This window comes from Rhinoderma darwinii, chromosome 2, assembly GCF_050947455.1.
Source record: "Rhinoderma darwinii isolate aRhiDar2 chromosome 2, aRhiDar2.hap1, whole genome shotgun sequence".
Classification (NCBI taxonomy): domain Eukaryota; kingdom Metazoa; phylum Chordata; class Amphibia; order Anura; family Rhinodermatidae; genus Rhinoderma; species Rhinoderma darwinii.
The window spans coordinates 302,211,808-302,238,805 of record NC_134688.1 but is presented as its reverse complement, the minus strand read 5'-3'; the positions used below and the strand labels follow the sequence as shown (position 1 = coordinate 302,238,805).

At 38.4% G+C, this 26,998-nt stretch overlaps 1 protein-coding gene across 1 annotated transcript in view; it reads right to left on the bottom strand.

Moving 5' to 3' along the window:
* The window catches only part of ITPR3 (inositol 1,4,5-trisphosphate receptor type 3), a 244,458-nt gene that overhangs the window by 110,990 nt on the left and 106,470 nt on the right, over positions 1-26,998 (bottom strand). The window contains exons 14-26 of the mRNA XM_075853510.1: positions 25,627-25,768; positions 25,020-25,181; positions 22,581-22,753; positions 21,758-21,877; positions 20,208-20,390; positions 19,788-20,039; positions 19,390-19,534; positions 18,889-19,039; positions 17,091-17,287; positions 16,477-16,606; positions 10,174-10,231; positions 9,935-10,097; positions 9,368-9,532 (exon numbers count right to left, since the gene is read on the bottom strand). Of these exons, the coding sequence (XP_075709625.1) occupies positions 9,368-9,532; positions 9,935-10,097; positions 10,174-10,231; positions 16,477-16,606; positions 17,091-17,287; positions 18,889-19,039; positions 19,390-19,534; positions 19,788-20,039; positions 20,208-20,390; positions 21,758-21,877; positions 22,581-22,753; positions 25,020-25,181; positions 25,627-25,768 (2,041 nt within the window). The remainder of the gene's footprint in view (positions 1-9,367; positions 9,533-9,934; positions 10,098-10,173; positions 10,232-16,476; positions 16,607-17,090; positions 17,288-18,888; positions 19,040-19,389; positions 19,535-19,787; positions 20,040-20,207; positions 20,391-21,757; positions 21,878-22,580; positions 22,754-25,019; positions 25,182-25,626; positions 25,769-26,998) is intronic.

Genomic DNA, 26,998 nt, shown 5'->3' with positions numbered 1-26,998 from the left:
TACAAATTACATTATTTTTGCAGAAAATCATTTTTAATCCTTTTTTTTTCTGTAACACAGAAGATTTTACCAGACAACTCAATATTTATTGCCCAGATTCTGCAGTTTTTAGAAATATCCCACATGTGGCCCTAGTGTGCTAATTCACTCTAACAGACATCCGAAGCAAAGGAGCACCTAGAAGATTTTTGGGCCTTCTTTTTATTTTAATATATTTCAGGCACCAAAAAAGTAGGAACCCCCAAAAAGTGACCCCATTTTGGAAACTACACCCCTCAAGGAATCTATCTAGGGGTATAGTAAGCATTTAGACCCAACTGGTCTTTTGCAGATTTTATTGGAATTCGGCCGTAAAAATGAATCTCAACATTTTTTTCAACTAAAAAGTTGCATTTTTTTCATTTTCTAGGGCTAAAGTAGAAAAAGCACCCCAACATTTGTAAAACAATTTCTCCAGAGTACGGAAATACCCCACATGTGGTCATAAACTGCTGTTTGGATACACGGCAGGGCTCAGAAAGGCAGCCGAACCATTTGGCTTTTTGAGCTCAATGATTTTCGGGTGCCATGTCGCATTAGCAAAGACCCTGAGGGATCAAACCAGTGGAAACACCCCAAAATTCAGCCCATTTGGGAAACTACACCCCTCAAGAAATGTATAATTTTTCTAATTTAGGCAGGAGCGCTATTTGGCATGCAGATTTTGCTGGATTAGTTTTTGGCTGCCATGTCGCATTTGCAAAATCCTAAGGTACCAGAGTAAAGTGGAAGCCCCAAGAAGTGACCCCATTTTGCAAACTACACCCCTCAAGGCATTTAACATTTGCCTAGACATATGACAGAGCTCAGAAGTGAAGAGCAACATACGCATTTAAGGTCCATTTTGGTGATTTTCACAGCATTGGCCCACAATTGCAGGGCTCTGAGGTCAAATAGTAAAACAAACCCCCAAGTAGTGACCCCTATTTAAGAAACTGCACACCTTAAGGCACTTTAAGAGGTGTAGTGAGCATTTTGAACCCACAGGTGTTTTTCGATTAGTAATTAACCCCTTCCCGACATTTGACGTATCGTTACGTCATAGCCGGGTAGGAGACGTATGGAACTGGCTCACGGAGTGAACCCGCTCCATACGATGCAAGCGCGATCCTGCTCTTTTAACTCGTTAAATGCTGCGGTCAATATTGACCGTGGTATTTAAATCGTTATAAAGAGTGGGGCGACCCCCTCTAGCAGCTCATCGTGCCCCCCGCAATTGCAATTGCGATGGTTGCTATGGTCTGCCATCTTTGTGCTCCTATTAAGCGCTGCCTCTGGCAGGGCTTAATGAAAGCCTGTCAGAAAGACGATATACTGCAATACGTTAGTATTGCAGTATCTCGTGCAAGCGATCCAACGATCACTGGTTGAAGTCCCCTAGGGGGACTAATAAAAGAAAGTAAAAATTAGTCAAATAAAGTGTTTTTTTTGTGAAAAAAAACCCCCAAAGAAATCAAAAGTTCAAAAAAACAACTTTTCCCATTTTCCCCCTAGAGCATAGTAAAAAATTGAATAAATAAATATAATTGGATCGCCGCATCCGTAAAAGTCTGAACTATTACAATATATCATTATTTAACCCGCACGGTGTATGCCGTAAAAAAATAAATTTAAACACCAGAATTGCTATTTTTTGGTCACCTCATCTCCCACAAAAATCAAAATGTCGCATGTACACCAAAATGCTATCATTAAAACCTACAGCTTATCCCACAAAAATAAGCACTCATACCACTTAATTGACGGAAATTTTTTATTTTTTACACTTAGTTTTTTACTTGTAATAGTAGTAAAATAGAGGAAAAACTATATATATTTGGTATCACCATAATCGTTTTGACCTGCATAATAAAGTTAACATGTTGTTTTAATTGCACAGTGAATTCCGTACAAACGAAGCGCAAAAAACAATGTCAGAATCGCTGTTCTTTTCATTTTCTACCCCACAAATAATTTTTTGACCGTTTCCCAGTACAGTACAATAAATGGCGCTAAGAAAAACTACAGCTCGTCCTGCAAAAATCAAGCCCTCATAGGACTAAATCGAGAAGTTAAGAAGTTATGGCTTTTGGAAGGTGGGGAGGAAAATACTAAAATTTAAATCTGAAAGTTGAAGGGGATGGTGCAAAGTGAAAATTGCAATTTTCCGCTGATATGCCATTTTAGTGCACAATATGTTGTGCCCAGTTTGTGCTACAGAAGACATAATCCAGTAAACTGCTAAGCTGGTTCCCCCGGGTATGGCGATGCTATATATGTGGGCGTAAACTGCTGTTTGGGCACACTGTAGCATTCAGAACGGAGGGAGCGCCATTTGGCTTTTGGAGCGCAGATTTTGCTTGTTAGTAGTTCTGTTTGGAGTTTTGCTGGTATTTCAGTTTATAATGTGGGGGCATATGTAATCAGGGGCATGATAAGAGGGTATAATAATGCGGTAAACAAACAATATTTCATAGATATGTGGCCAGTGTCGCAATGATGAATGGTGCCCGAACTTACCCGCTTTTGGACACTCTGAACATTTTGTGTCGCTATATTCTGAGATCCAGAACTTTTTTATTTTTTAGTCAAAAAAGCTGTGTAAGGGCTTGTTTATTGCAGGACGGGTTGTAGTTTTTATTGGTACTATTTTGGGGTACCTACGACTTTATGATCACTTTTTATAACATGTTTTGTGAGGGGTGGTGATAAAAAAATAGTGATTGTCAGTTTTTTTTTTTGCGGTATTCACCGTGCGGGAAAAATAATATTATAGTTTTATAGATTGGGTCGATATGGACGCGGTGATACCAAATATTTGTACTTTTTTTAATGTTTTCATTTTTTTCAATAATAAAAGGCTTATTATAGGAAAAAAGGCAGTGTTTGTTTTTATTAACTTAAAACTTTTCTTTTTACACTTTCATTCAATGTATTTTTTGTCCCACTTGTGGACTTGAGGTCCTGCACCTCTGATTTTTGCTCTAATGCATTGCAATACCCACGTGTGTAGTGCAATACATTAGAGCTGTCAGTCATTCACTGACAGCAAGCCTATTAGGTCCCGTCTGTGGGCGGGGACTAAAAGGCTATCGTACGCGGCAGACCAGGAGGCCATTATTAGGCATCCAGTTGCCCCATAGCAATGATGATCGGCATCGTCACGATAACATCGTGTCGATGTTGATCACTACAAACTTCTAAGATGCCGCAATCGTTTTTGATGGCAGGGATCGGAGCTAGTTACAGCTAACATACAACTGACACTGGCGGCTGATGTCGCAGGCTCAGCTCCTCTGGGAGGGACCTAGCAGGCTTCCGTACTTGGCAGACGGGAGGCAATTTTTAGGTTTCCGGTCTGCCGGAGCAGTCATCGGAACCCCGCGATTTCATTGCAGGGTTCCGATCTGCTTGTAAACACCACAATTAAGCGCTCGCTTTTGAGCGCTCCAACTAAGGGGTTAATAGGCCGGATCGGAGACTAGCTCCGGTCCTGGCCTTGAAGCAGTGATAGTGTTAAGCTATCACTGCTTTAAAACTGTGTCTGCAGACGCGTCTGCCAACACAGTACCCTGTTAATGCGCTGACGTAATAGTCCATCAGTTTGCGTTGACAGGACAACGCCTGTGATGGACTATTACGTCACATAGCGTTAAGGGGTTAATAAAATGATAGGTAGAGTACCTATAAAAACACTAAACTTAAGAAAGGCCAATTTTCATGGGCTAAAGGAATGACCTTAAGGACATAAACTGGGACAATGTCCTCAAAAAAAATTTGACAATAGGTCATGTGAAAAATATATACCTTATGGGAATAAACAAGCTAGAAACAGGATGAAACCGATGTGGTTAAATAAAACGGGGGCAACAAATGATAAAAAGAAAGCTTCAAACTACTAAAGCAAGAGAGTAGTGATGTGGCATTAAATAATTATAAAGAAAAAATAAATTGTGTAATAGACAAATAAAGGCAGCAAAGATTGAAACAGAAAGACTTGCTGTCAAAGAAAATAGAAAGAACCCCAAAATATTTTTCAAATACATAGATAATAAGAAACTGAAAATTTAAAGTGTTGGCCCTCTACAAAAATAATCTGGGTATAATGGTGGAGGAGGATGAGGAAAAGTCAAAATTTATTAAACGCCCTTTTCTCAACTGTATTTACACATGACATTCCAATGGAAATGTCAGATAGATGCGGGTCCCACCTCTGGGAATCGCCAGGCTGTCGTTTGTGGATGTCTTGACAATAAAACCACTTTGATGATTTGAAGACGTGTGCTGTTGTCCTACTACTTCTTTGAAATATCTTTTGGATATGTCATAAATGTCTCTGATGGGAAAACGCCTTTAAATGTCACCTGCTTAACCCAGCAAGAAATTCAGCGCCGCTTTAAAAACACTAAAATAGACAAATCGCCGGTTCCAGATGATACACACCCCCACGTTCTGCAGAAATTAAGTACCGTGGTAGACAGATCCTTATTTCTGATGTTTAAGGATTCTATCATGGCTGGATCTGTTCCACAAGACTGGTGCAAAGCAAATATGGTTCCCAATATTAAAAAAGGGGTCAAAAAGTCAGGCTAAACTATAGGCCTATAAAGTTTAACCTCCATTGTGGGTAAAATATGTGAGGGTTTCCTAAGAGATGCTATTCTCGAGTATCTCAATGCAAATAAACTGAATAACCGGTTAACACAGCATCAGCATGAATTTATGAGGGATCGGTCTTGTCAAACAAATCTGATCAGCTTCTATGAGGAGGTAAGTTCTAGACTGGACCTGGCTAAGGCTGTGGATGTGGTGTATCTAGACTTTTCAAAGGAGTTTGATACTTAGCCACATAAAAGGTTGGTATAGAAAATGAAAATGCGGGGACTGGGGGAAAATATGTGTAATTGAGTTATCAACTGGCTCAGTGATAGAAAACAGAGGTTGGTTATTAATGGTACATCCTCTGAGTGGGTCAGAGTTACCAGTGGGGTTCCACAGGGGTCAGTATTGGGCCCTCTTCTTTTTAATGTTTATTAATGACCTTATACTTTACAGAGATACTGAATTTGCAGATAAAACTAAGCTCTGTAAAGTAATTAACACAGAGGAGGATAATGTAATCCTACAGAGGGATTTGGGGAAGCTGGAAGTTTGGGCAGAGAAATGGCAAATGAAGCTTAATATGAATAAATGTAAGGTTATGCACTTGGGCCGACGTGACACATTTTAGGGTATGTTCACATGCACTGTTTTCAGACGTAATTCGGGTGTTTTACGCCTCGAATTACGCCTGAAAAAAACGGATCCATTACGCCTACAAACACCTACCCATTGCGTTCAATGGGTTTTACGATGTTCTGTTCCCACGAGGTGTTATTTTACGCGTTGCTGTCAAAATACGGCGGGTAAAAAGACGTCCGAGAAAAAGAAGTGCATGTCACTTCTTGGGACGTTTTTGGAGCAGTTTTTCATGGATTCCATTATTTTATTCCATTATTTCATGGATTCCATTATTCCGTATTTTAAGACTTATTTTGCTAAGCCGTGTGAACATAGCCTTACAATTATGCATTAAATGGTAAAACACTGGGTGAAACTACTACTGAAAAAGGTTTGGGGATATTGGTTGACAGTACATTTACCTTTAGCAACCTGTGCCAGGCAGCTGCTGCCAAGGCAAATAATATTATGGGATGCATCGAAAGAAGCATAGATGCTCATGGCAAGAACACAGTTTTGCCTCTATACAAATCACTAGTCAGACCACACATGAAATATTGGGTACAATTTTGGGCACCTGTGTATAAGAAGGACATGGCTGAACTAGAATGGGTGCAAAGAACGGCGAACAAGGTAATTAAGGGAATGGGTAGTTTGCTGTACCAAGAAAGGTTATCAAACTTGGGGCTGTTCAGTTTAGAAAAAAGATGGTTTAGGAATGATCTAATTACAATGTACAAATACATAATTGGACAGTACAGAGATCTTTCTAATGATCTTTTTACATCTATGCCTGTAACAAGGACGAGGGGCAACCTCTATGTCTAGAGGAAAAAAGGTTTCACCATCATCACAGACGGGGATTCTTTACTGTGAGAGCAGTGAGACTATGGAACTCTCTGCCACAGAATATTGTGATGGTTGATTCTTTGAACATGTTCAAGAAGGGACTTGATGCATCCACTATTGTTCACTCGGATCAATCTGGCTTTATTCTGGCTCGATCTACAGCAATCAATATTCATAGACTGCATTTAAATATGCAAGTTCCGATTGATAACAGTCATATGATCTCTGGATGCCACTAAGGCATTTGATAGTGTAGAGTGGGGGAAACTTTGGGAGGTTTTGAAGCTATTTGGGGTAGGAGACCAATTTATCTCTTGCATACAATTGTTGTACAATGCTCCGGTGAGAAATAAGGAAAGATGGGAGGCAGACATAGGACCACTGGAAGGCAACTAGTGGAGGAAAATTCTTGAGACAGTACCGCAGATATCTCTGAGTGAGGCTCACAAATTATCTCATTTATATTTTCTGCACTAAGTATATAAGACAGACAAATTCTTAATTCAAACACCTTAATTCAAACACCTACCCATTGCGTTCAATGGGTTTTACGATGTTCTGTTCCCACGAGGTGTTATTTTACGCGTTGCTGTCAAAATACGGCGGGTAAAAAGACGTCCGAGAAAAAGAAGTGCATGTCACTTCTTGGGACGTTTTTGGAGCAGTTTTTCATGGATTCCATTATTTTATTCCATTATTTCATGGATTCCATTATTCCGTATTTTAAGACTTATTTTGCTAAGCCGTGTGAACATAGCCTTACAATTATGCATTAAATGGTAAAACACTGGGTGAAACTACTACTGAAAAAGGTTTGGGGATATTGGTTGACAGTACATTTACCTTTAGCAACCTGTGCCAGGCAGCTGCTGCCAAGGCAAATAATATTATGGGATGCATCGAAAGAAGCATAGATGCTCATGGCAAGAACACAGTTTTGCCTCTATACAAATCACTAGTCAGACCACACATGAAATATTGGGTACAATTTTGGGCACCTGTGTATAAGAAGGACATGGCTGAACTAGAATGGGTGCAAAGAACGGCGAACAAGGTAATTAAGGGAATGGGTAGTTTGCTGTACCAAGAAAGGTTATCAAACTTGGGGCTGTTCAGTTTAGAAAAAAGATGGTTTAGGAATGATCTAATTACAATGTACAAATACATAATTGGACAGTACAGAGATCTTTCTAATGATCTTTTTACATCTATGCCTGTAACAAGGACGAGGGGCAACCTCTATGTCTAGAGGAAAAAAGGTTTCACCATCATCACAGACGGGGATTCTTTACTGTGAGAGCAGTGAGACTATGGAACTCTCTGCCACAGAATATTGTGATGGTTGATTCTTTGAACATGTTCAAGAAGGGACTTGATGCATCCACTATTGTTCACTCGGATCAATCTGGCTTTATTCTGGCTCGATCTACAGCAATCAATATTCATAGACTGCATTTAAATATGCAAGTTCCGATTGATAACAGTCATATGATCTCTGGATGCCACTAAGGCATTTGATAGTGTAGAGTGGGGGAAACTTTGGGAGGTTTTGAAGCTATTTGGGGTAGGAGACCAATTTATCTCTTGCATACAATTGTTGTACAATGCTCCGGTGAGAAATAAGGAAAGATGGGAGGCAGACATAGGACCACTGGAAGGCAACTAGTGGAGGAAAATTCTTGAGACAGTACCGCAGATATCTCTGAGTGAGGCTCACAAATTATCTCATTTATATTTTCTGCACTAAGTATATAAGACAGACAAATTCTTAATTGACATTGAGGTTAGGTTGGACTCAAAGTGTCTTGGATGCAAACAAGCATCCCTCATTATGTTACATATGTTTTGGTCTAGGGAATTTTTGGCGGGATGTGATTCAAATTGTCAATGAGGTATTCCAGGTTGATGTAGACATGACCCCGCTGGTGTGTGTCATGGGATATGTGGAGGATCTGGCGATCACAATGCCTGGGAAACTGGCAGTTGCCAAAATGTTATAAATGGCGCGCAAACTTAAAGCGCAATATTGGATAAATGTATTGAGTTTTTCAAGACAAGAATTTACCAATAAAATTAATTGGCTTCTCAACCTGGAGAGGGTGGTATATAGAAAGAGAGGGATATTGTCCAAATTTGAAAGGGTCTGGGCTCCCTGAAAAGATAAGTCTAATTTGGCATCCAGAGAATTGACAAGGTACCATATGGGCCTTTTGTAAGAAACCAGTATGCAGCATTGATATGATTAAGTGATTGTGGGCTTGGTGATCGAAGGAATCCTCATATAGAATTCATTGATAGGGCATTTACGTAAGACTTGTTCTGGGATTGTGGTGGGGGATTTTGGAAATATGATGTTCATGGGATTATGACTGTTCAGACATGATTTCATTGAAATTTGTTGGTGTTATGTCATACATGTGTTCTGTTCTAATTACTAATACGTACTGCTGATTGTAACTTTTAATCCTATGTCTATATGGACGGATAGTACCATTGCACCGATCTTCCTACTATGTTAGAATGTATATGGGAGGGTGGGATGGGTTGGGTTTTTGTATTTTTTTGTACTTAAATTTGAATGCAAATAAAAAGTTACTGAATTTAAAAAAAGAAGGGCCTTGATGCCTTTCTTGAAAATTATAATATTACAGGTTATGAGTACTAGATTTTGGAGATGGGACGTTGATCCAGGGATTTATTCTTATTGCGATATTTGGAGTCAGGGAGGAATTTTTCCCCTAATGAGGCAATTGGCATCAACCTCATGGGGGTTTTGCCTTCCTCTGGATTAACATGGTAGGATTATAGGTTGGACTTGATAGACCTGTGTCTTTTTTCAACCTTATCAACTATGTAACTATGTAATGTGGCTTGACATGTTAGTTACAGCTTTGCGACGTATAAATCAGTATTAAAATTCATCTTATAAAAAGTGGAGCACATGTACAATAGGCTACTGGTGTAGAGCTTCTACTTGTTTTATAAGAGCCTATAATAATACACATTGCTCAGTTTAATGAAAGATTCATATAGTGCCTGCATAATTATTGATAAATTTAGCCAATTGTTCGTCTTGTCAGCATTTCACGGGAAAAGCTGCCAGTCTGCTTGGTTAGCTCCTTCCTGCCCCCTTCACATATTGCAGTTTGATTTTGAGATTTCTCTAGACGGCCTGTAAGTTGTTTCATTGATGAACCACACAGGCATGATGGTATTTTTTATTATACACTCTTGGGTTTTTCACTGTATTCCAATACCTCATACAGCACAAATGTGTTACCTCTTTCTTCTCCTTTTTGCTCCCTTCGGAGGAGCTACCACTTCCTGATTTTTCTTTTTTGTCCACCCAGAGTTCAGACTTTTCTACCATAGTCCTTAGCCTGTCCAGCTCAGATTTTATAACCTTGTAATTATCAACATCCTGGGCAGAGATGAGCAGTTGAACCTAAACAACAGAATAACAAAAATGAGTGCACAGTAAAATAAATCATACACTGGTTAGATTATTAACTTTATTATTAAAAGGTACTAAAAGTGAACCGCCCTATGGAAAGTTGACCACCGATAGGAACGTCTCTTTATTTGTTCTGTATCATGGGGGCATTTTAACAATCACTCAATTTGCCAGAATTTTTTTACTGTATTTTCAGGCATAAGAACCAGTTGGATAATAAGATGCAAACACATTTATACACTCAAGAAAAGGATAAAAATTTACCATCTCATTCGACCGCGTAAAGGCATTTTAGCACAATTTGTTCAGCTATAAAAATAAATCTTATAGTCAGAAAAATACAGTAATATTGATTTTTTTGCTCTATCCTCGAATCCACAATGTAATTGATACCTGTTTGAAGGTATGCAGCACTTCTTGTCTTTGGCTAAAATGTTTAAATAGAAGTTGCAGAGATCCAGAGATTAGAGCCGGATAGTCATTCATTGTCAGTTGTATAAGGACTCGCAGAAACATTCTGCCACCTTCATCATCCACCTCCAACATAGAATTCTTCCTGCAGTGATATAAACAGTATTCAACCACAGTAATACTCCTTGATTATCAACCATATTAGATTCTATTACTCTTACCCTACACAAAACATAGCTTCTGCTTGTTCTCCAATTCGATCTAGATTCAAGTTAGCATCTGTAAAAGCAAGAACAGTTGTAGTATTGTTACACTGACATGTTCACAGTTATCCCTAGCTATAATACGAAAATGTATACACCCATATGACCATCAACACCTCGTGTCTGTTTACCTGTGATTATCTTTCATGTGTGTGCTAATAGTCTTAAATGACTGTGGAATAGATTTAATCTCTTTTTTTTCTTCATTTTCATTTTACACTCCCCGCCTTCTATGAGCCATAACTTTTTTATTTCTCCGTCAATGGAGTGATGTGTGAAGGATTATTTTTTGCGGGAGGAGTTGTCGCTTCTATTGGCACCATTTAAAAGTACCATATAATGTACTGGGAAATATTCTATGTGGGGTGGAATTGAAAAAAACTGTGATTCCTCCATTTGCTTTTGGGTTTAGTTTTTTAGTTTTTCATAGTTTTTTTTTTTTTTTTAAATTTCACTACTAAAAACGTTATTTAACTTTTTATTAAACAATCTATTAGTCCCCCTATCGTTGGATCACTGGAACAATACACTTCAATACTAATGTATTGCAGTATATAGTAATTTTTACCGTCTTCTGTTAAAGAGGCTCTGTCACCAGATTTTGCAGCCCCTATCTGCTATTGCAGCAGATAGGCGCTGCAATGTAGATTACAGTAACGTTTTTATTTTTAAAAAACGAGCATTTTTGGCCAAGTTATGACCATTTTCGTATTTATGCAAATGAGGCTTGCAAAAGTACAACTGGGCGTGTTGAAAAGTAAAAGTACAACTGGGCGTGTATTATGTGCGTACATCGGGGCGTTTTTACTTCTTTTACTAGCTGGGCTTTCTGATGAGAAGTATCATCCACTTCTCTTCAGAACGCCCAGCTTCTGGCAGTGCAGATCTGTGACGTCACTCACAGGTCCTGCATCGTGTCGGCACCAGTGGCTACAGTTGATTCTGCAGCAGCATCAGCATTTGCAGGTAAGTAGCTACATCGACTTACCTGCAAACGTCGATGCTGCTGCAGAATCATCTGTAGCCTCTGGTGTCGATGTGTCCTCGCTCGTCTGACACGATGCAGGACCTGTGAGTGACGTCACAGCGTGATCTCTGGAGAACACGCTGTGTCTGCACTGCCAGAAGCTGGGCGTTGTGAAGAGAAGTGGATGATACTTCTATGCACAACGCCCAGCTAGTAAAAGTAGTAAACACGCCCCGATGTACGCACATAATACACGCCCAGTTGTACTTTTTCTTTTCAACACGCCCAGTTGTACTTTTGCAAGCCTCATTTGCATAAATACGAAAATGGTCATAACTTGGCCAAAAATGCTCGTTTTTTAAAAATAAAAACGTTACTGTAATCTACATTGCAGCGCCTATCTGCTGCAATAGCAGATAGGGGTTGCAAAATCTGGTGACAGAGCCTCTTTAAGCCCTGCCAGAGGAAGAGCGAAGGCAGTCCTGAGGGCCTTCATTAGGCCCCTGGGCTTGGCGTTGTGGGGGAGCCGATCAGCTGTCAAAGGGGTCCGCCCCCCTCTCTATAATGCCTCAGATGCTGCGGTCGCGATTGACCGCAGCATTTGAGGGGTTACATGGCCAGGAACAGCGTGATCACTGTTCCTGGCCCTTGGGCCGGATTCACACGAGGGTGTTCAGTCCGTGATATATGGTCTGCAGGTCGGCCGCATTTCCTGGACTGAGCACACTGCAGTGGGCTGGGCTCTTAGCATCATCATAGATAACAATGATGCTAGGAGCCCAGCTCCCTGCAGTGTGCTCAGTCTAGGAAATGCGGCCGACCTGCGGACCGTATATCACGGACTTAACACCCTCGTGTGAATCCGGCCTTAGTGTTGGGTGTTAGCTGTAATACACAGCTGACACCGGCAGCGTATGGAGTGCGCTCTCTACTTCTCCCCCTGCACTTATGTCAAGGTGAGTTAAGGGGTTTAAAGCCCTGTTTATACAGAGCTTCTTGCCGCGGCGGAGGTGTTTTTTTCCCGTGAGCAAAAAAAAACGCTTGCGAAAAAAGGAAGAGACATGCCCTATGTTGAGGCATTTTCCACCTTAAAAACCCGTTTGAAATCAATTGAAGACGGAGATAAACGCGTTTTTTGACGTGTTTTTTTTAATTCGATTTTTGACGCGTCCTTTGACGCATTTTTCAGGCAAAAAGCGCTCGCGCTTATACCCTTTATCTGTTGAAGAAATAAGTAAAAAAAAAACAAACTAAAAAAACGTGCCAAAAAATGCGTCAAAAAATGCATTTGGTGCAAAACCACTTAAAAAAAAAAAGAGCTTCTTTTTCCAGGCAGAATTCTGCCTGCAAAAAACTCTGTGTGAACATACCCTAAGAAGCCATAGGAATAAGATTAGTGTCAGCTGACAGCTAACCAGACCAACTCCTCAAACATGCGTACCTAGGTCGACTGAGAGTGCATGTTTATTTCACTAGGAGCAGGGAGACCACTGTGTCAGACACTTCTAATGCCGCTGCTCTCCCAGACAAACAAAGGGTCAGTCTGATCCTTCTATCCAATGATGGTAGAGATCTGGAAACATGGAGAGACACAGTGGACATGAGATTGTAAACAGAATCTTCTGAAAATATTTTATGTCCGTGCCCTGCTTTATTAGGTAAAGAATGTGTAAATTGATAGTTTAACCCCTTCAGGACACAGTCTGTTTTGGCCTTGTGGACGCAGGCGATTTTTTCAAATCTGACGTGTTAGTTTATGTGGTAATAACTTCGGAATGCTTTTACCTATCAAAGCGATACTGAGATTGTTTTCTTGTGACATATTGTACTTTATGTCAGTTAAAAAATGTAGTCGATAAATTCAGTATTTATTTGTGGAAAATACCAAAATTTTGAGAAAATTTGCAAAAATTTGCAATTTTCTAAATTTTAATGTATCTGCTTGCAAAACAGATAGTAATACCACACAAAATAGTTACTAGTTTACATTTCCCATATGTCTACTTTATGTTTGCATAGTTTATTGAACGTCCTTTTATTTTTCTAGGACGTTACAAGGCTTATAAGTTTAGCAACAATTTCTCACATTTTCAAGAAATTTCCAAAACCTATTTTTTCATGGACCAGTTCATTTCTGAAGTGGCTTTGAGAGCCTTATATATTAGAAATTCCCCATAAATCACCCCATTTTTAAAACTGCACCCCTCAAAGTATTCAAAACCGCATTAAAAAAGTTTCTTATCCCTTTAGGCGTTTCACAGGAATTAAAGCAATGTAGAGGTGAAATTTACAAATTACATTTTTTTTGCAGAAATTAATTTGTAATAAAAAAAATTCTGTAACACAGAAGGTTTTACATGAGAAACGCAACTCAATATTTATTGCCCAGATTCTGCAGTTTTTAGAAATATCCCACATGTGGCCCTAGTGTGCTACTGGACTGATACACAAGCCTCAGAAGCAAAGGAGCACCCAGAGGATTTTGGGGCCTTCTTTTTATTACAATATATTTTAGACTCCATGTCTGGTTTGAAGAGGTCTTGTGGTGCCTAAACAGTGGCAAACCCCCAAAAAGTGACCCCATTTTGGAAACTATACCCCTCAATGAATTATCTAGATGTATAGTGAGCATTTTAACCCCATAGGTTTTTTGCTGAATTTATTGGAATTAGTCTGTGAAAATGAAAATCTACATTTCTTCTGAAGAAATATAGACATTTTTAATTTTTACAAGGAATAAAGGAGAAAAAGCACCCCAACAGTTGTAAAGAAATTTCTCCAGATTACGGCAATACCCCATATGTGGTCAGAAACTTATGTTTGAACACACGACAGCCCTCAGAAGGGAAGAAGCGACACTTGGCTTTTGGAGCTCAAATTTTGCTATAATGGTTTTCATGCCATGTCGCATTTGCAACGCCCTGGAGCGACCAAAACAGCGGAAACCCCCCAAAAGTGACACCATTCACTATCAGAATCCAAGAGAGCAAATGCCTCTTCAGCGGTATATAACTTGCATGCCATTTTTTTACGTATTTTTTTTGTAACTTATTTTTTGTAACAATTTTAATAAAAGTTAAAAAAAAAAGTCCACTAAGCAATTGATCAATAAATTTATAAACGACCCTAACAATTAATCAATTAGTATCTAGAATTAATAGAACTGTAAAATATAGGAAGAAATTATTTTATCTAAATGTGTGTATATGTATATATTACGTACGCATATATAATCAATTGAATCTTCACAACTAATCAATTGTTGAACGACTAATAATTAATAACTTCATGAACGACCCCAACAATCAATTATTTGATATGTAGCATTAATAAAATTAATAATTTATATGAATGTTAGTATATATGTATATATATATATATATATATATATATATATATATATATATATATATATATTACATGTGCGTATATCTATACCCCATTATAGATATATATGTAATTAATTAAATCACAACTAAATTATGACAACCCTAATAAATAATAAGTTTATGAACAACCCTAACAATGAATCAATGTATTTAGAATTTACAGAGGTGTAAAATACATGAAGAGATTTATGTAAGTATATGTGTGTATACGTATATATTACATGTACGTATATATCTATATGATGTTATAGATATATAACGTCCCTAATTATTCATTTTTAGTATTAACAAATTTCAAATATATGTTTATATATAATATAGACATATATTACATGTGTGTCTGTATATATATATATATATATATATATACACACACAGTATATAAATATATATATATCTATATGATTTTAGATATACATTTATTATAAGCCCTAATTGATTTTTAATTAACTAATGAATTGCCCTAATCTGAGTACTATCTAAACTATCTACCTAACTAACACTACCTAAAACTATAAATAGCTGCCTACACTAAACTATCTATGTGGAGGTGGTTTTAATGTGTTTTTTCAGTCATTGTGTCTTTATACGAGACACACGGCAGCTGCTCGGCACAGCTTCTTCTCTCTCACTGTCCCAGAACGATCTGACAGGGAGGAAGGAGAAACATTGTAACTAACTGTGCGAAAGTTTGTTGCTACAACAAACTTTGCTGTGAACACCATGATAGGTTTATCATGGTGATCACGTCATCAGGACCGGCACCAATCCGGTCCTGATGTCTTCTCTCAGCACTAAGTCTGCTAGTAGCAGCGTGTGCTGAGAGATTCAGGGCATAGGGAGATCGCTGTGCACTCTGTTCTGACACCACGTAGTTTAACGGGCTGCAGGACAAAGGACCAGCACTGCAGCCTGTTAATCTACGTGGGCTGGTCGTGAAGGTGTTAATAAGGTATGTTGTCTGCTGGTAATCGTCCTAACCACATGAAACTGTTCATGTGAGTTGAAATATGTGTTAATCTGTGGCCAGCTTAAAGTGCTTTTACACGGCCAGATTTTCTTCCCGGTAAACAAATGGACTGAAACAAACTGAAACCATACGTTTACGGAATCAACACCGTAGTCGACTAGACTATTGACTCTTTCAAAACGACGGAGCCCTTGCACAGCTGAGACAAACGGAAACCATTGGCACCGGATCCGTCACCATTGAAATCAAAGCCTACGGTTTCCGTTTGTTTCAGTCAGGGCTCCATTCTGAAGGAAAGCTCAGACCGAACATCAGAACGGAGCCGTAACGGATATGTGAACAAGCCTTACAGAGGGAAATGATCGGGAACGAGCGTTCATTCAATCATTGCCCTGTGTAAAAGGGCCTTTATGCAGTAAACACACTCTATCTAGCATTTGTTTACTAAAGTGAGGAGTATCTGTGTGGTATTTTAAATATATTAATGGAAGTCTATGATTCCTAGTAGAGCTCGTGCCTGCCTCAGAAGGTCACAGAAGCTACAGAACCCAAAATATAGAGCTGACCACCTAAAAAAAAGTATTTCACAGCTGTACACTATTTAAAAAGGTGCAATGGTCTATTTTTAAAAAGATGCAATATTCAGTATGTTTTGTACTATGCGTTCATCACATGACCATGGACAGATTTGTATCCCCTGAGAGAAAAACAATGAAGGTTTCTATTGAATGACAGCAAGAAAAAAAATCTCGAAAATCGTGAAGAATTGATGCAGAAAGTACATTGGAAAATTGTGTAACATTTCATTACAGAATTGAAAATATTTTTTTTATTTTTTTTTGCTGAACCCAAAATAACCCTTTCAAAATCAGCATGTATTTTTAAATTTGTAATTATTCTGGGCTATCGAGACCATGTATTTGTATGTAGTTTACTTGAATTATCAAAGGCAGGAGCTGTCCCATCTGCGGCACTATCTTGCATTGGGAAAACCTCCACAAATTCCTTCTTGAAGACAGAGAGTAGATAAGATATCCTGTAATCCAGTCGTACATTCAGGATGAACTGCAAAGAACCAAACAAATCATTACAGCACGAAAACCGTGTAGACAAGCGCTGATCAATAAGACAGCTCGTTGATTGGCGCTCCTGTGCGCCTTTAACAAGGAGCTATATATGGGGACAAATGCTCATTACTACGGTCGCTCGTCCCCAAACATTTCTATCATGTTGACAGCACGTCTCCCTGTTTATACAAGATGTGCTGCCGACAACGATAATATTTTAGGCTGCAAAAACGATACAGTCAGCAGATGAACGAGCGTTTGCTCGTTTATCGGCTGATCATTGCCCTGTTTTCACAGGGCAATGATTGAGAACGAGTATTCTGTGAATGCTCGTTTGGCCGATAATTGGCCTGTGTAAAAGGGCTTTAACACACATTCAAAGCTTGTTTTACATCTCTCATTTAGCGCTGTGGGTCATCAAACTTTAGAAATGGCATGCCTATTAATCTACTAGTAAAACGCTGTAACAAATGTATACAAACCTGAAGTATCTCCAGAATCTTCAGCTTGGTTTCCATCACAGTAATGTTTTCAGTTTCAATAGTCTTCCTCTTAGTAGCCTCCTGACCCACTACAGAATTCATGAGTGAAGAGGAATTGAACACAGATGGTTTTCGAGTCAGCACCATTGTGGACATCATTTGTCCCATTCCTTGTATAGACCGTCTCACATTTTTTTCTGGCAAAGTAAAAGAGGATCAAAGCTATCCAAGAACTGACTTCTTAGGTCTACAATACTTCTACTTCCTTACTAAACTTTTATATACATTGTCTAAAGGGTATTTTCTACCTTTGGGTACCATTTTACAGTTTGTATATATATATATGTATATAAATAATCTATATAACAAGTTGAGTAACTTTGTAAATGAACTGAATTAGTTATAGTGATCTTGAGTTACAGCCTATATTGTATCATAAAGCTGCACTGACAATTCTGCTGGTTGTCGGTGGAAACAGACAAGCTTTTCGTAGGACACATCCGTTAAAGTTTAGCTGACCTCCTATAATCCAGTATTGTCGCTCAATTTTTTTTCACTTCCCAGAATTCCCCTCACCGGTGCAAGCTCTAAATATTATAGACATTAAATCAGCTGGAAAATTTTATGTTTGAAGTCTAAAACAGTAAATTACACTTTTGGGTGTAATACAGGCTCTAACTTGGAATCAGTACGACATAAGTAATGGATTGTATTTACGAAGTTACTCAACTTTTTATGCATATTCATTTTTTAAATAAACTGTAAAATGGTGAACATACCTTTTACCCACCAGGCCTATTTTGGCCATAAGGACAAGCACTCTTTTTTGTTTTTTCATCTGCACCTTCCCAGAGCTATAACTTTTTTATTTTTTCATCGACATACCTGTATGATTTCTTGTTTATTGTTGAATGAGTTTTTTTTAACGCCATCATTTCGGGTGTACATACAATTTATTCATTAACTTTGATTAACTTTTTTTTTAGAGAGGAATCGAAAAAAGACAGCTATTCCACCATTTTATTTTTTTGAATTTTAAATGTACGTTGTATACCATGTGGTATAAATAATGTTCTAACTTAATTCTAGGTCTGGGTTGGTACGATTACGGCGATACCAAATATGTATAGTCTAGGTTTTACTACTTTTTCACTAAAAACTTTTTAAAAGAAAATCATTTGTTTTCTTCTCAATGAAAGAGCCATTACTTTTTTTAATTTTCCTATTGATGTAGACGTATGTTGGCTTGTTTTTTTTGCGGGACAAGATGTCGGTTTTATAACTACTATTTTGGGGGTACACAGGACTTATTTATTACCTTTTATTATCATTTTAATCTGTAGTTTTTTTTTTGTACGGCACTCACCATGTGGCTGCTTAAATAACGTCTCAATTTTATTGTTCGGGTCTTGCGACCGCATCGATACCATATATATATATATATATATATATATATATATTTATTTTATTTTTTTCTATATACATAAATAAATATATGAACTTTTATACAAAAATAAACCAATTATTTCTGGAAATTTTTCTTTTTTTTTTTGTAATGCCAGACATGATTTGAGATCTATGGACCTGCTTTTAGTACAGTAGATAATTCCTGCATCATAGGGTATTTTGTCAAAATTGAGAATATTTTTTAGAAGGAGCAGATGTTAACTCAGTAGATTGTTAAATTAAATTATACTGTATGAATCCATTTTTTTAATGGAAATATGTACAAAACAAAGTGAAAGTGAAAAAAAATAAAAAAAATTAAGAAAAACCTAACTGTATAGCTGTTGCATACCTGTTGCATCTTCACTGTACGCAGCATGTGGCACTATTGCCTGTGCATTTTGAACACAGTCTATGATTCCTAGTAGGGTTCGTGTCAGCCTCAGAAGTTCACTGAAGCTGTAGAACCCAAAATATATCAAATGACGCGCAAGGCTGACCACCTACAAAAAAAGTCACTAAATTAGCAATATATATATTAAAATTTACCGCTACACACAATTATCTCTACATCCGTTCTTCTAGACAGTAATTAAAAAGTAATTAAAAAGTACCCCACTATAAAATATTGTTTCTTTTAATAAATACAGCCGTATATTAATGAATAGAAATGATAAAGCGTGTATTTATGCTTAAGGCAGCAAATATATAATGAAGGATTGTGCTCTTGAGGATATTATAAATGTTCCTAGACAAGTGTTACATGAACATGTAAAACAAAGTCTTTAGCAATGCCTATGACGGACAGAAAAGTATTTTTATTTATTTTTAAATATGCAAATTATATAATGACCTCAAATGTTAGCTTGTTCTTTTCCTCATTAGCAAAAGGCATAGCTTCACTGACAACAGTGTTCAGATAATCTTCCACAAATTCCATTGTGTTTGTGAACTTATTTTTCTTGTCATCTCTTGAATCATTCAGGTTGGAGTCATAGCTGTGTGTAGCGAAATAAAATAAAATAGACAATGGAATACTTTTTAATACGTCTGTCGACAATAACACTGATAGACTGAACAGTATATTAGAAAGAAAATTCACTGTTAATTCAATTTTGGATGTTAACAGCAAGAGCTGCAAGAAACATCTGCCAAGCTCAAATAACCTCTCCATTATACGCTTATTAACTCTTACTCCCTTTTTATTTAAGTTCATATAACAGTTACCATGTAGAACTATCATTTCCTTACTCTTTAATGGTGATGCTTGTGGGGATTTCAGTCCACAGACGGGCATACTTTACTGGAGTCACCAGTTCTTGTGGGTCTCTGTCAACATGGACATGGAGCATAAGGTGACAGAAAGAAGCTCTAATCTCAAAAGGAAGCATCTCATCAGCCATACAAAGGAAGATCAGATCAACACTCAATTGCTTGGAGATTTCATGGATAGCCAGGTACTGACGGTCTAGGCACATCCGTGCAAATAGTTTCAACTGGTAACTGTGGAATATTCACAGGAATTGAAAATGTCATCATAAAGTCAACATAAATTAAAGAAATAAGTAAAAAAGCCAAGAAGAAAGATAGCAGAACATTTGTATACAAGGAGTCATAAGAAATTCACCAGAAGCATTTTTTTAACTAACTATACAATAAAGGCACGCTTACCGATAATATTTCAATACATTCTCATCATGGGCATTTCCAGCCCTTGCTTCCTGTGATAATTGTCGGATGCTCTTCTCATGGGTATCATTGTTCTTGTCTAACCAGACTAGCCAGACTTCCTCTTCGCAATACTCAATACTCATATATTCAGGAGACTGGGCCATCTCTTTTACTGGCCTTAGCCTTAAAAAATACCAAATAAACATTGTACACTTTAGATCATCATCGGTTAAAAAATATTATTATTACTATTATCATCATATACCTACAGGAATGCTCTTTAATTTAGTCATGACAATAAGTGGCACTATTAGTAGTTACATCAGTGGTAGACATTAGTAGAATGTTATAATCATTTTGTAACCTTATCAGTTAAAAAAAGAACTTATGTTTCAAATTCAATAGTCTCAAACTAATTTAAAATGTTAGCACCAAAAGATAGGTTGAAGGGGTTGTCCGGTTTCAGAAAATGAATGTAATTTCTTGAAAAATTAAAGTTATAGAATTTTCCTATATACTTTCTGTATTAATTCCTCATTGTTTTCACGATCTCTGCTTGTTGTTATTCAGTAGGAATCTTCATTGTTTGCTACTAGTGGATAATAATCTGTACATGATCATATAATGAACACACAGGTGCACGGTTTCTAACAGTTACAGTATATGTATCACAGCGGTGTCTTCTAATGATCCCAGCACCCGTGTGTCCATCACATGACCATGGACAGATATTTTATCCACTGGAAGTAAACATAAACAATATTTCTATTGAATAACAACAGGCAGAGATCTGGAAAACTGTGAGGAATTAATATAGAAAGTAATCTGCTGTGTCGCTCGCCATAAGAGCCCTGGGTTATGACCATATGCGCTTTCTACAATGACATCTAGATTAACAATATATCTATATCCCCAGAAAAGTGACAATATGGCTGGTGTAATACCGGTGTGTCAGATTTTGAACTGAAATATTTATCTCCACATTTTAAGTTTAAAAATTTTCTTGAAAATGACTACCAATCATCACACTAAGTTGAATTTGGCTCACAAGGTATAAAAGGTTGGGGACCTTTGTGTTAGGCGCTACCCATTTAATATGTTCACCCTCTAGGCCTTCAACTCTTGTCCAATTGTGCTGCCTCTTACTCTGTCTACTTCTTTCCGATTTTTCATATCACACAATGAAAATGAGTGATAAGGAAATTAGCCCAATAATTCAGACATGAAATTTGGAGGGGGGGGGGGGGAATTAAGGAGGTCTGATTACAACTAGAAGACTAAAGGAGTTCCAAGCCAAGTAATACACATTTAAACAGCATACACCTAAAAGTTCTATTTTGCATGCTTAGCCTATTGGAGAAAACCAATGAAGACAAACTACTTATGTTATGGGTAAATTACAAACCGAATGTTGCAGACTAGCCTTGAAGTGATGTTTGCATATTTGTATATAATAAATAGTTGGCTTATTGCCTTTTATTCATTGTTGTCAGATAACTTCAGTTTTAAGCATTGCAAGAAAGTTGCCATTCATTGAAAAAGGTACTTACTCTGTCTTAGTGAGGATATCACTGTTTTTGGGATCCAAAACACACTTGCAGATGAGCTCTTGAGTTACTGGAATTGCAATATGATTTGATACACACAAATCTGAAAGATAATCCAGAAACCTAGAAAAAAATTTACATATATCAACAGCCATTTGTGGAACAATTTTTAAAATGTAAATCTTCATTGTGTATCTTAATATATGTATATATTAATAATATTTGACATCACATTATGTGGGAGATTTATCAATACTGGCGCACCAAACGAATGCCGTGGCAGTCGCTTTTACCAGTGCAGTGGGCAACAGATTCATCAACACACCCTGTTGATGTCTTTGTCTTAAAAAATAATTGAATACATTTTGACTGCTCAATTGATAATTCAAATGCAATTTACAAAAAAAAAAAGAATAAAAAATTATTTTAATTACTTGGGATGGATCATGAAGCTACCAAATCGTGACATTGTGGTTCTAAATGATTTTGTGCACATTGACCTTTGAGGAATGATCCATTAATCTCACAAATCATGGTTTTAAAACTGTCAAGAGTCATTTGTACTAAATAATTTACGAAACAAGAGTAAGGCCATGTTCACATCATGTTATGTTAACACGTTTGCCGTATATTAGGCCCCCAGTCACCCAATGGAGGTCAAAAGAGTATCTGTTTGGCCTTCGTAATGGTGGTATGTGGCATACTTTTGTTTTTCTTTCTACTGTATAGGAAAGTGCAGCAGACAGCGCTTTCCTATGCAGTCGGTCACCACAAAACATTGCATGATGTGAACAGAGCATTACTCTATTGAATAAACTGCACTTACCGTGGCTCGTGGTTTTTCCTAACTAAGCTGACAAAAGTCTCAACCTCAGTTTTAGTGATGTGTTTTTCTAAAAGCTTCCGATTGTTATGTAGCAGTGCAGTAATTGTGTCCTCAGCTAGAATGTCGTATCCAATCTGAGACTGCATGACCCCAAATTGCTTGGCTATGTGCTCCTAGAAATAAGACAGACAGGTAATTAAATACATTTAAAACATTTATCAAAAATTGATCTGATTCATACTTCAATTCTACTTAATATTAAAAAATACATATTACTCTTGACTATCCAACTATGAGGCTCCTACACTCACAGCCTCACTTCTCTATACATAAATGCTAAACTATTAGTATTATTTATTTTCAGCAATGAATACATGGTATGATTTCTGTCTGAATCCATCCATCTAGTTGCTAGTCCTCTACTTCATCTTACCCAACAATCCTTCGAAGTATAACTAGCTTTTCAAGTCACCTATGTCAATAAGAAGGCTTCAATCTAGTTGTTACGTCTCAAGTGGAAAGTAAGGCTTGGTTGGTCATTGATACACTTGTTCAGAGGTATCAAATTTTTCCCTATCACACTTTTTTATTTTACAATTTTCGAATTCCACAATGAGACACAGAGAGTACCACAGCATGAACTATTCTGATCTATCATCGTAAATGTGAAACACTATTCCAGATGTTTCATATTTACCCCAAAAATGACCAATTCTCATTATATAGGGACATTTTCATATGATTGATTACATTATTTTCAATTCAGTATGGAATGATTTGTGATTCATGCATTACTTCTAGTAAAGACATAGTAATTTAAAGTTTATTTAAATGTTTGACTAAAGTGAGGCATAGGCGTTAGAATTTAGTCTACAGATATTTAAAGAAATATAAGGGCTTATTCAGACGAACGTAAAATACGCGCGTGCAACGCGCGTGATTTTCACGTGCGTTGCCCGTAGCTATATTAGACAATGGGGCCGTGCAGACATGGCAGCGTTTTTTGCGCAGCGTTGCTCCGTTGCAAAAAACTCACGACATGTCCGTTGATTCAGCGTTTTCAACGCATCACGCACCCATTGAAGTCAATGGGTGCGTGAAAACCACGCATGTCGCACGGAAGCACTTCCGTGCGAACTGCGTGTTTGCGCAACAGCTGTCAAAAGGATGAATGTAAACAGAAAAGCACCACGTGCTTTTCTGTTTCTGAACATCCAAACGGAGTGTCTTTGCGATTAGCGAAACCCGACAACCGAAGCTAACTTCACCGGGTTCGGCCAAACTCGTTTTGGCCGAACTCGGCAAAAAAAATTCCGGTCCGCGACGTCGGGAGACATTCACTGTGCATGGTGCTGAAAGAGTTAAACTGTTTCAGCACCATGGACAGTGACTTGCGATCCCAAAATACATGAACCTGTAAAAAAAAACGAAGTTCTAACTTACCGATTACTCCTGTCTCCTTCCTGCAGTCCGACCTCCCGGGATGACACTTCAGTTCAAGTGACAGCTCCAGCCAATCACAGGCCAAGCACAGGCTGCAGCCAATCACAGGCTGCAGCGGTCACTTGGACTGCCGCGTCATCCAGGGAGGTGGGGCTCGATATCAAGAGAGGCGCGTCACCAAGGACGCGTCACCAAGGCAACGGCCGGGAAGTTCTCGGTAAGTAGGAACTTTATCTTTTTTTTTACAGGTTTTTCGCTGTTGTGTTCGGCATTCACTGTCGAGGGTGCTGAAAGATTTAGCTCTTTCAGCACCTTGGACAGTGACGGGCGTCGACAAGCCTCATCTCTATGATGCCGGCTGCGCGAAAATCACGCAGCCGCGCATCAGACACGGATGACACACGCAGGTGTCAAATAGTGTTTGCGCGCGCAAAAACGCAACGCTCGTGTGAATCCGGCCTAAATATGTATGTATTACATATTGAAGGGACCTGTCAGCAATTTTGAGTCTTCAAAACTGCTGCCAACGTAATATAGATGAAGGCGAGGGCATTTTAAACTTGCATGACCGAGAAACCAACGTTTAATTCCCCTGGCGCGACGGTCGCAAGTGCCACTCCATGCTCTGTGACAACTCTAGCAGCCAATCCAGAGACCACTAGTGCCGTCACTCAGTGCAGAGTAGCTTGCAGGGCTTGCAGCGTGCAGTGCACTTTCAGATCAAGTCCTGCCTCGGTGGCACTTGCGATCAGCGCGCCCGGGAATTAAACATTGTTTTAACTAGAAAAAAAGGGTACTTGTAAAATGCCCTATATCACCCTATCAGCCGTTTTGAGACCTCAAAACTGCTGACAGGTTCCCTTTAAGGATAATGACTGTATTTCTAAGATGTAAGATATACTATTGTGACAGAAAAAACCTTTGTTTAACATATTAATTTAAAATAACGTTTTAGGAGTCCAATATATAAAAATGTCTGAGCACTAGCTACAATACCTGGTTCTTTCGATAATCATCCTGGGAGTGTCGGAGGACTCGATAGCAGAGTCGGAACATATACTGGTATGGGGCATTTTTTTGGTCAGAGAGTTCTTCAAGTCTGAGTAGAGGACCCTCACTACCTTTGTCTTTGAATGGTGCTTTAAGGATTCCAAATATCTAAAAAAAGATAGAAGATAGATAGATAGATGGATGGATGGATGGATGGATGGATGGATGGATGGATGGATGGATGGATGGATGGATAGATAGATATGCATACACACACACAAACAGTACTTTTCTTAAAAAAAATAAACATTTGAAACTAAGCTTTACAAAAATAACAAAGAGGAAAGGTTAAAATAGCGAGGGGCTTAAAAGTTAACTATGGAAATGAATCTACAGAAAACAGTTAATAAAGAGAACACAACAAAAAGTAGCACATACAAATACCTAAGAAGAAAACAGCAGAAAAATAGAGATGAACCTAAAAAGCCAATAAGACAACAGATATAAAACATTCTTAACCAGAGACAGCAGAAATCATATAATATGAAAAGAAGGGGATAAAATCTGTAAAAACACAATACATGATCAAGTAGATAATATTAATATATCCAACCTGCTTAAGTATGTTCTGCTCCCTCATAAGCTTTTGCCGCTCTCTGTTGGGCTTGGAAATCACTATATCCAACACACTTTGACCATTATTGGGGACATCCACCACAAAGAAAACCAAATCTTCTAGGAGTTTGATGGCAAATCTTAAATAGAGGTGAATAAACATTAACAACCTGATTGTTATAATCACGTTATTCCAATGCAGTGAAAAGGTATGACAACTATATTACACAAAATCATTGTATATGACTAAAAAATTAGATAATGTACATATATTTTTATGACAGTAGAAAGAATAGATGAAATATGAGGAGAATGGACATCATAGACAATTGGAGAACAATGAGAAAACTGACAATATAGCAAAAAATTAGCAAAAATTATTGTACCTACACACAAAATCACAGATTTTCAGAGTTTCATCTCCCCGGAGTCCTGGGCGGTGTAACGCCGGATCGCAGCAAACGGCCTTAGTGGCCGCCGCCATTTTGCTGGCTCCTCGCTGGCTGCTGACAACGTCGGGGCCTGTACACCGGAGGAGAAACCCGGCTTCTGGGTGAGTGGAAACTCCCGTCCTGCCCCCCGGGCCAGACATTCCTACAAATCGGTGGTAGTCATTTCTCCTGCTCCCAGCTACCGCCATCCTAGCGAATATTGTCGGCTACAGATGCCACGTGGGCCAGCACTGCAACAGTGCATATTGGTTCATCCCCCGGACTATATACCGCAATGGGCCTATAGGCAGTATCCCCCCCCAGACTCCCGCTGCTGCCACCATTATGAATTCCCACTCAAGAACAACGCATGCGGTCAGGCTGACTGAGCGCCTCCAGCTTCTTCTACCGGAGGATAGACACCGGCCCTGACACATCAGGGGTGGTTGATCAGGGGGGCCCTGACAAACGGACTAAATCTTACTTTCAGTCCCTGACATTCTGGGCCAACACTGTGGCAGCGGAGACCTGCCATTTTACCCCTGTACCAGCCTGCACTGCAGTAACTGCATCTCTGTATAACCCTCAAGGTCCAAAGTACCTCTCTGAGGATACCAATGCTGAGACATTCTAATATTTTGTTTTGAAACACCTCTCATACAGAGGCTGGATAGACGCTGTTGAACGTATGTTTATTTTTCTTACTACAACTTATTTGAGGTTCTGCACGGCTCTCCCATGTCCACCATGATCTTATATGCTTAGTACTGAAGCACTTTCGTAATGCCTTTATGATTATGTGAAACATCACCGGATTGCTTCCCCATCACAACCCTCTGTTTACACCTACAACGCACCGATTGCGTATGCCCTTCTCCCCACGGTTTGGGGACTGTGTCATGGACAAATACCTAACGAAATCTACAGAAGGGAGATACA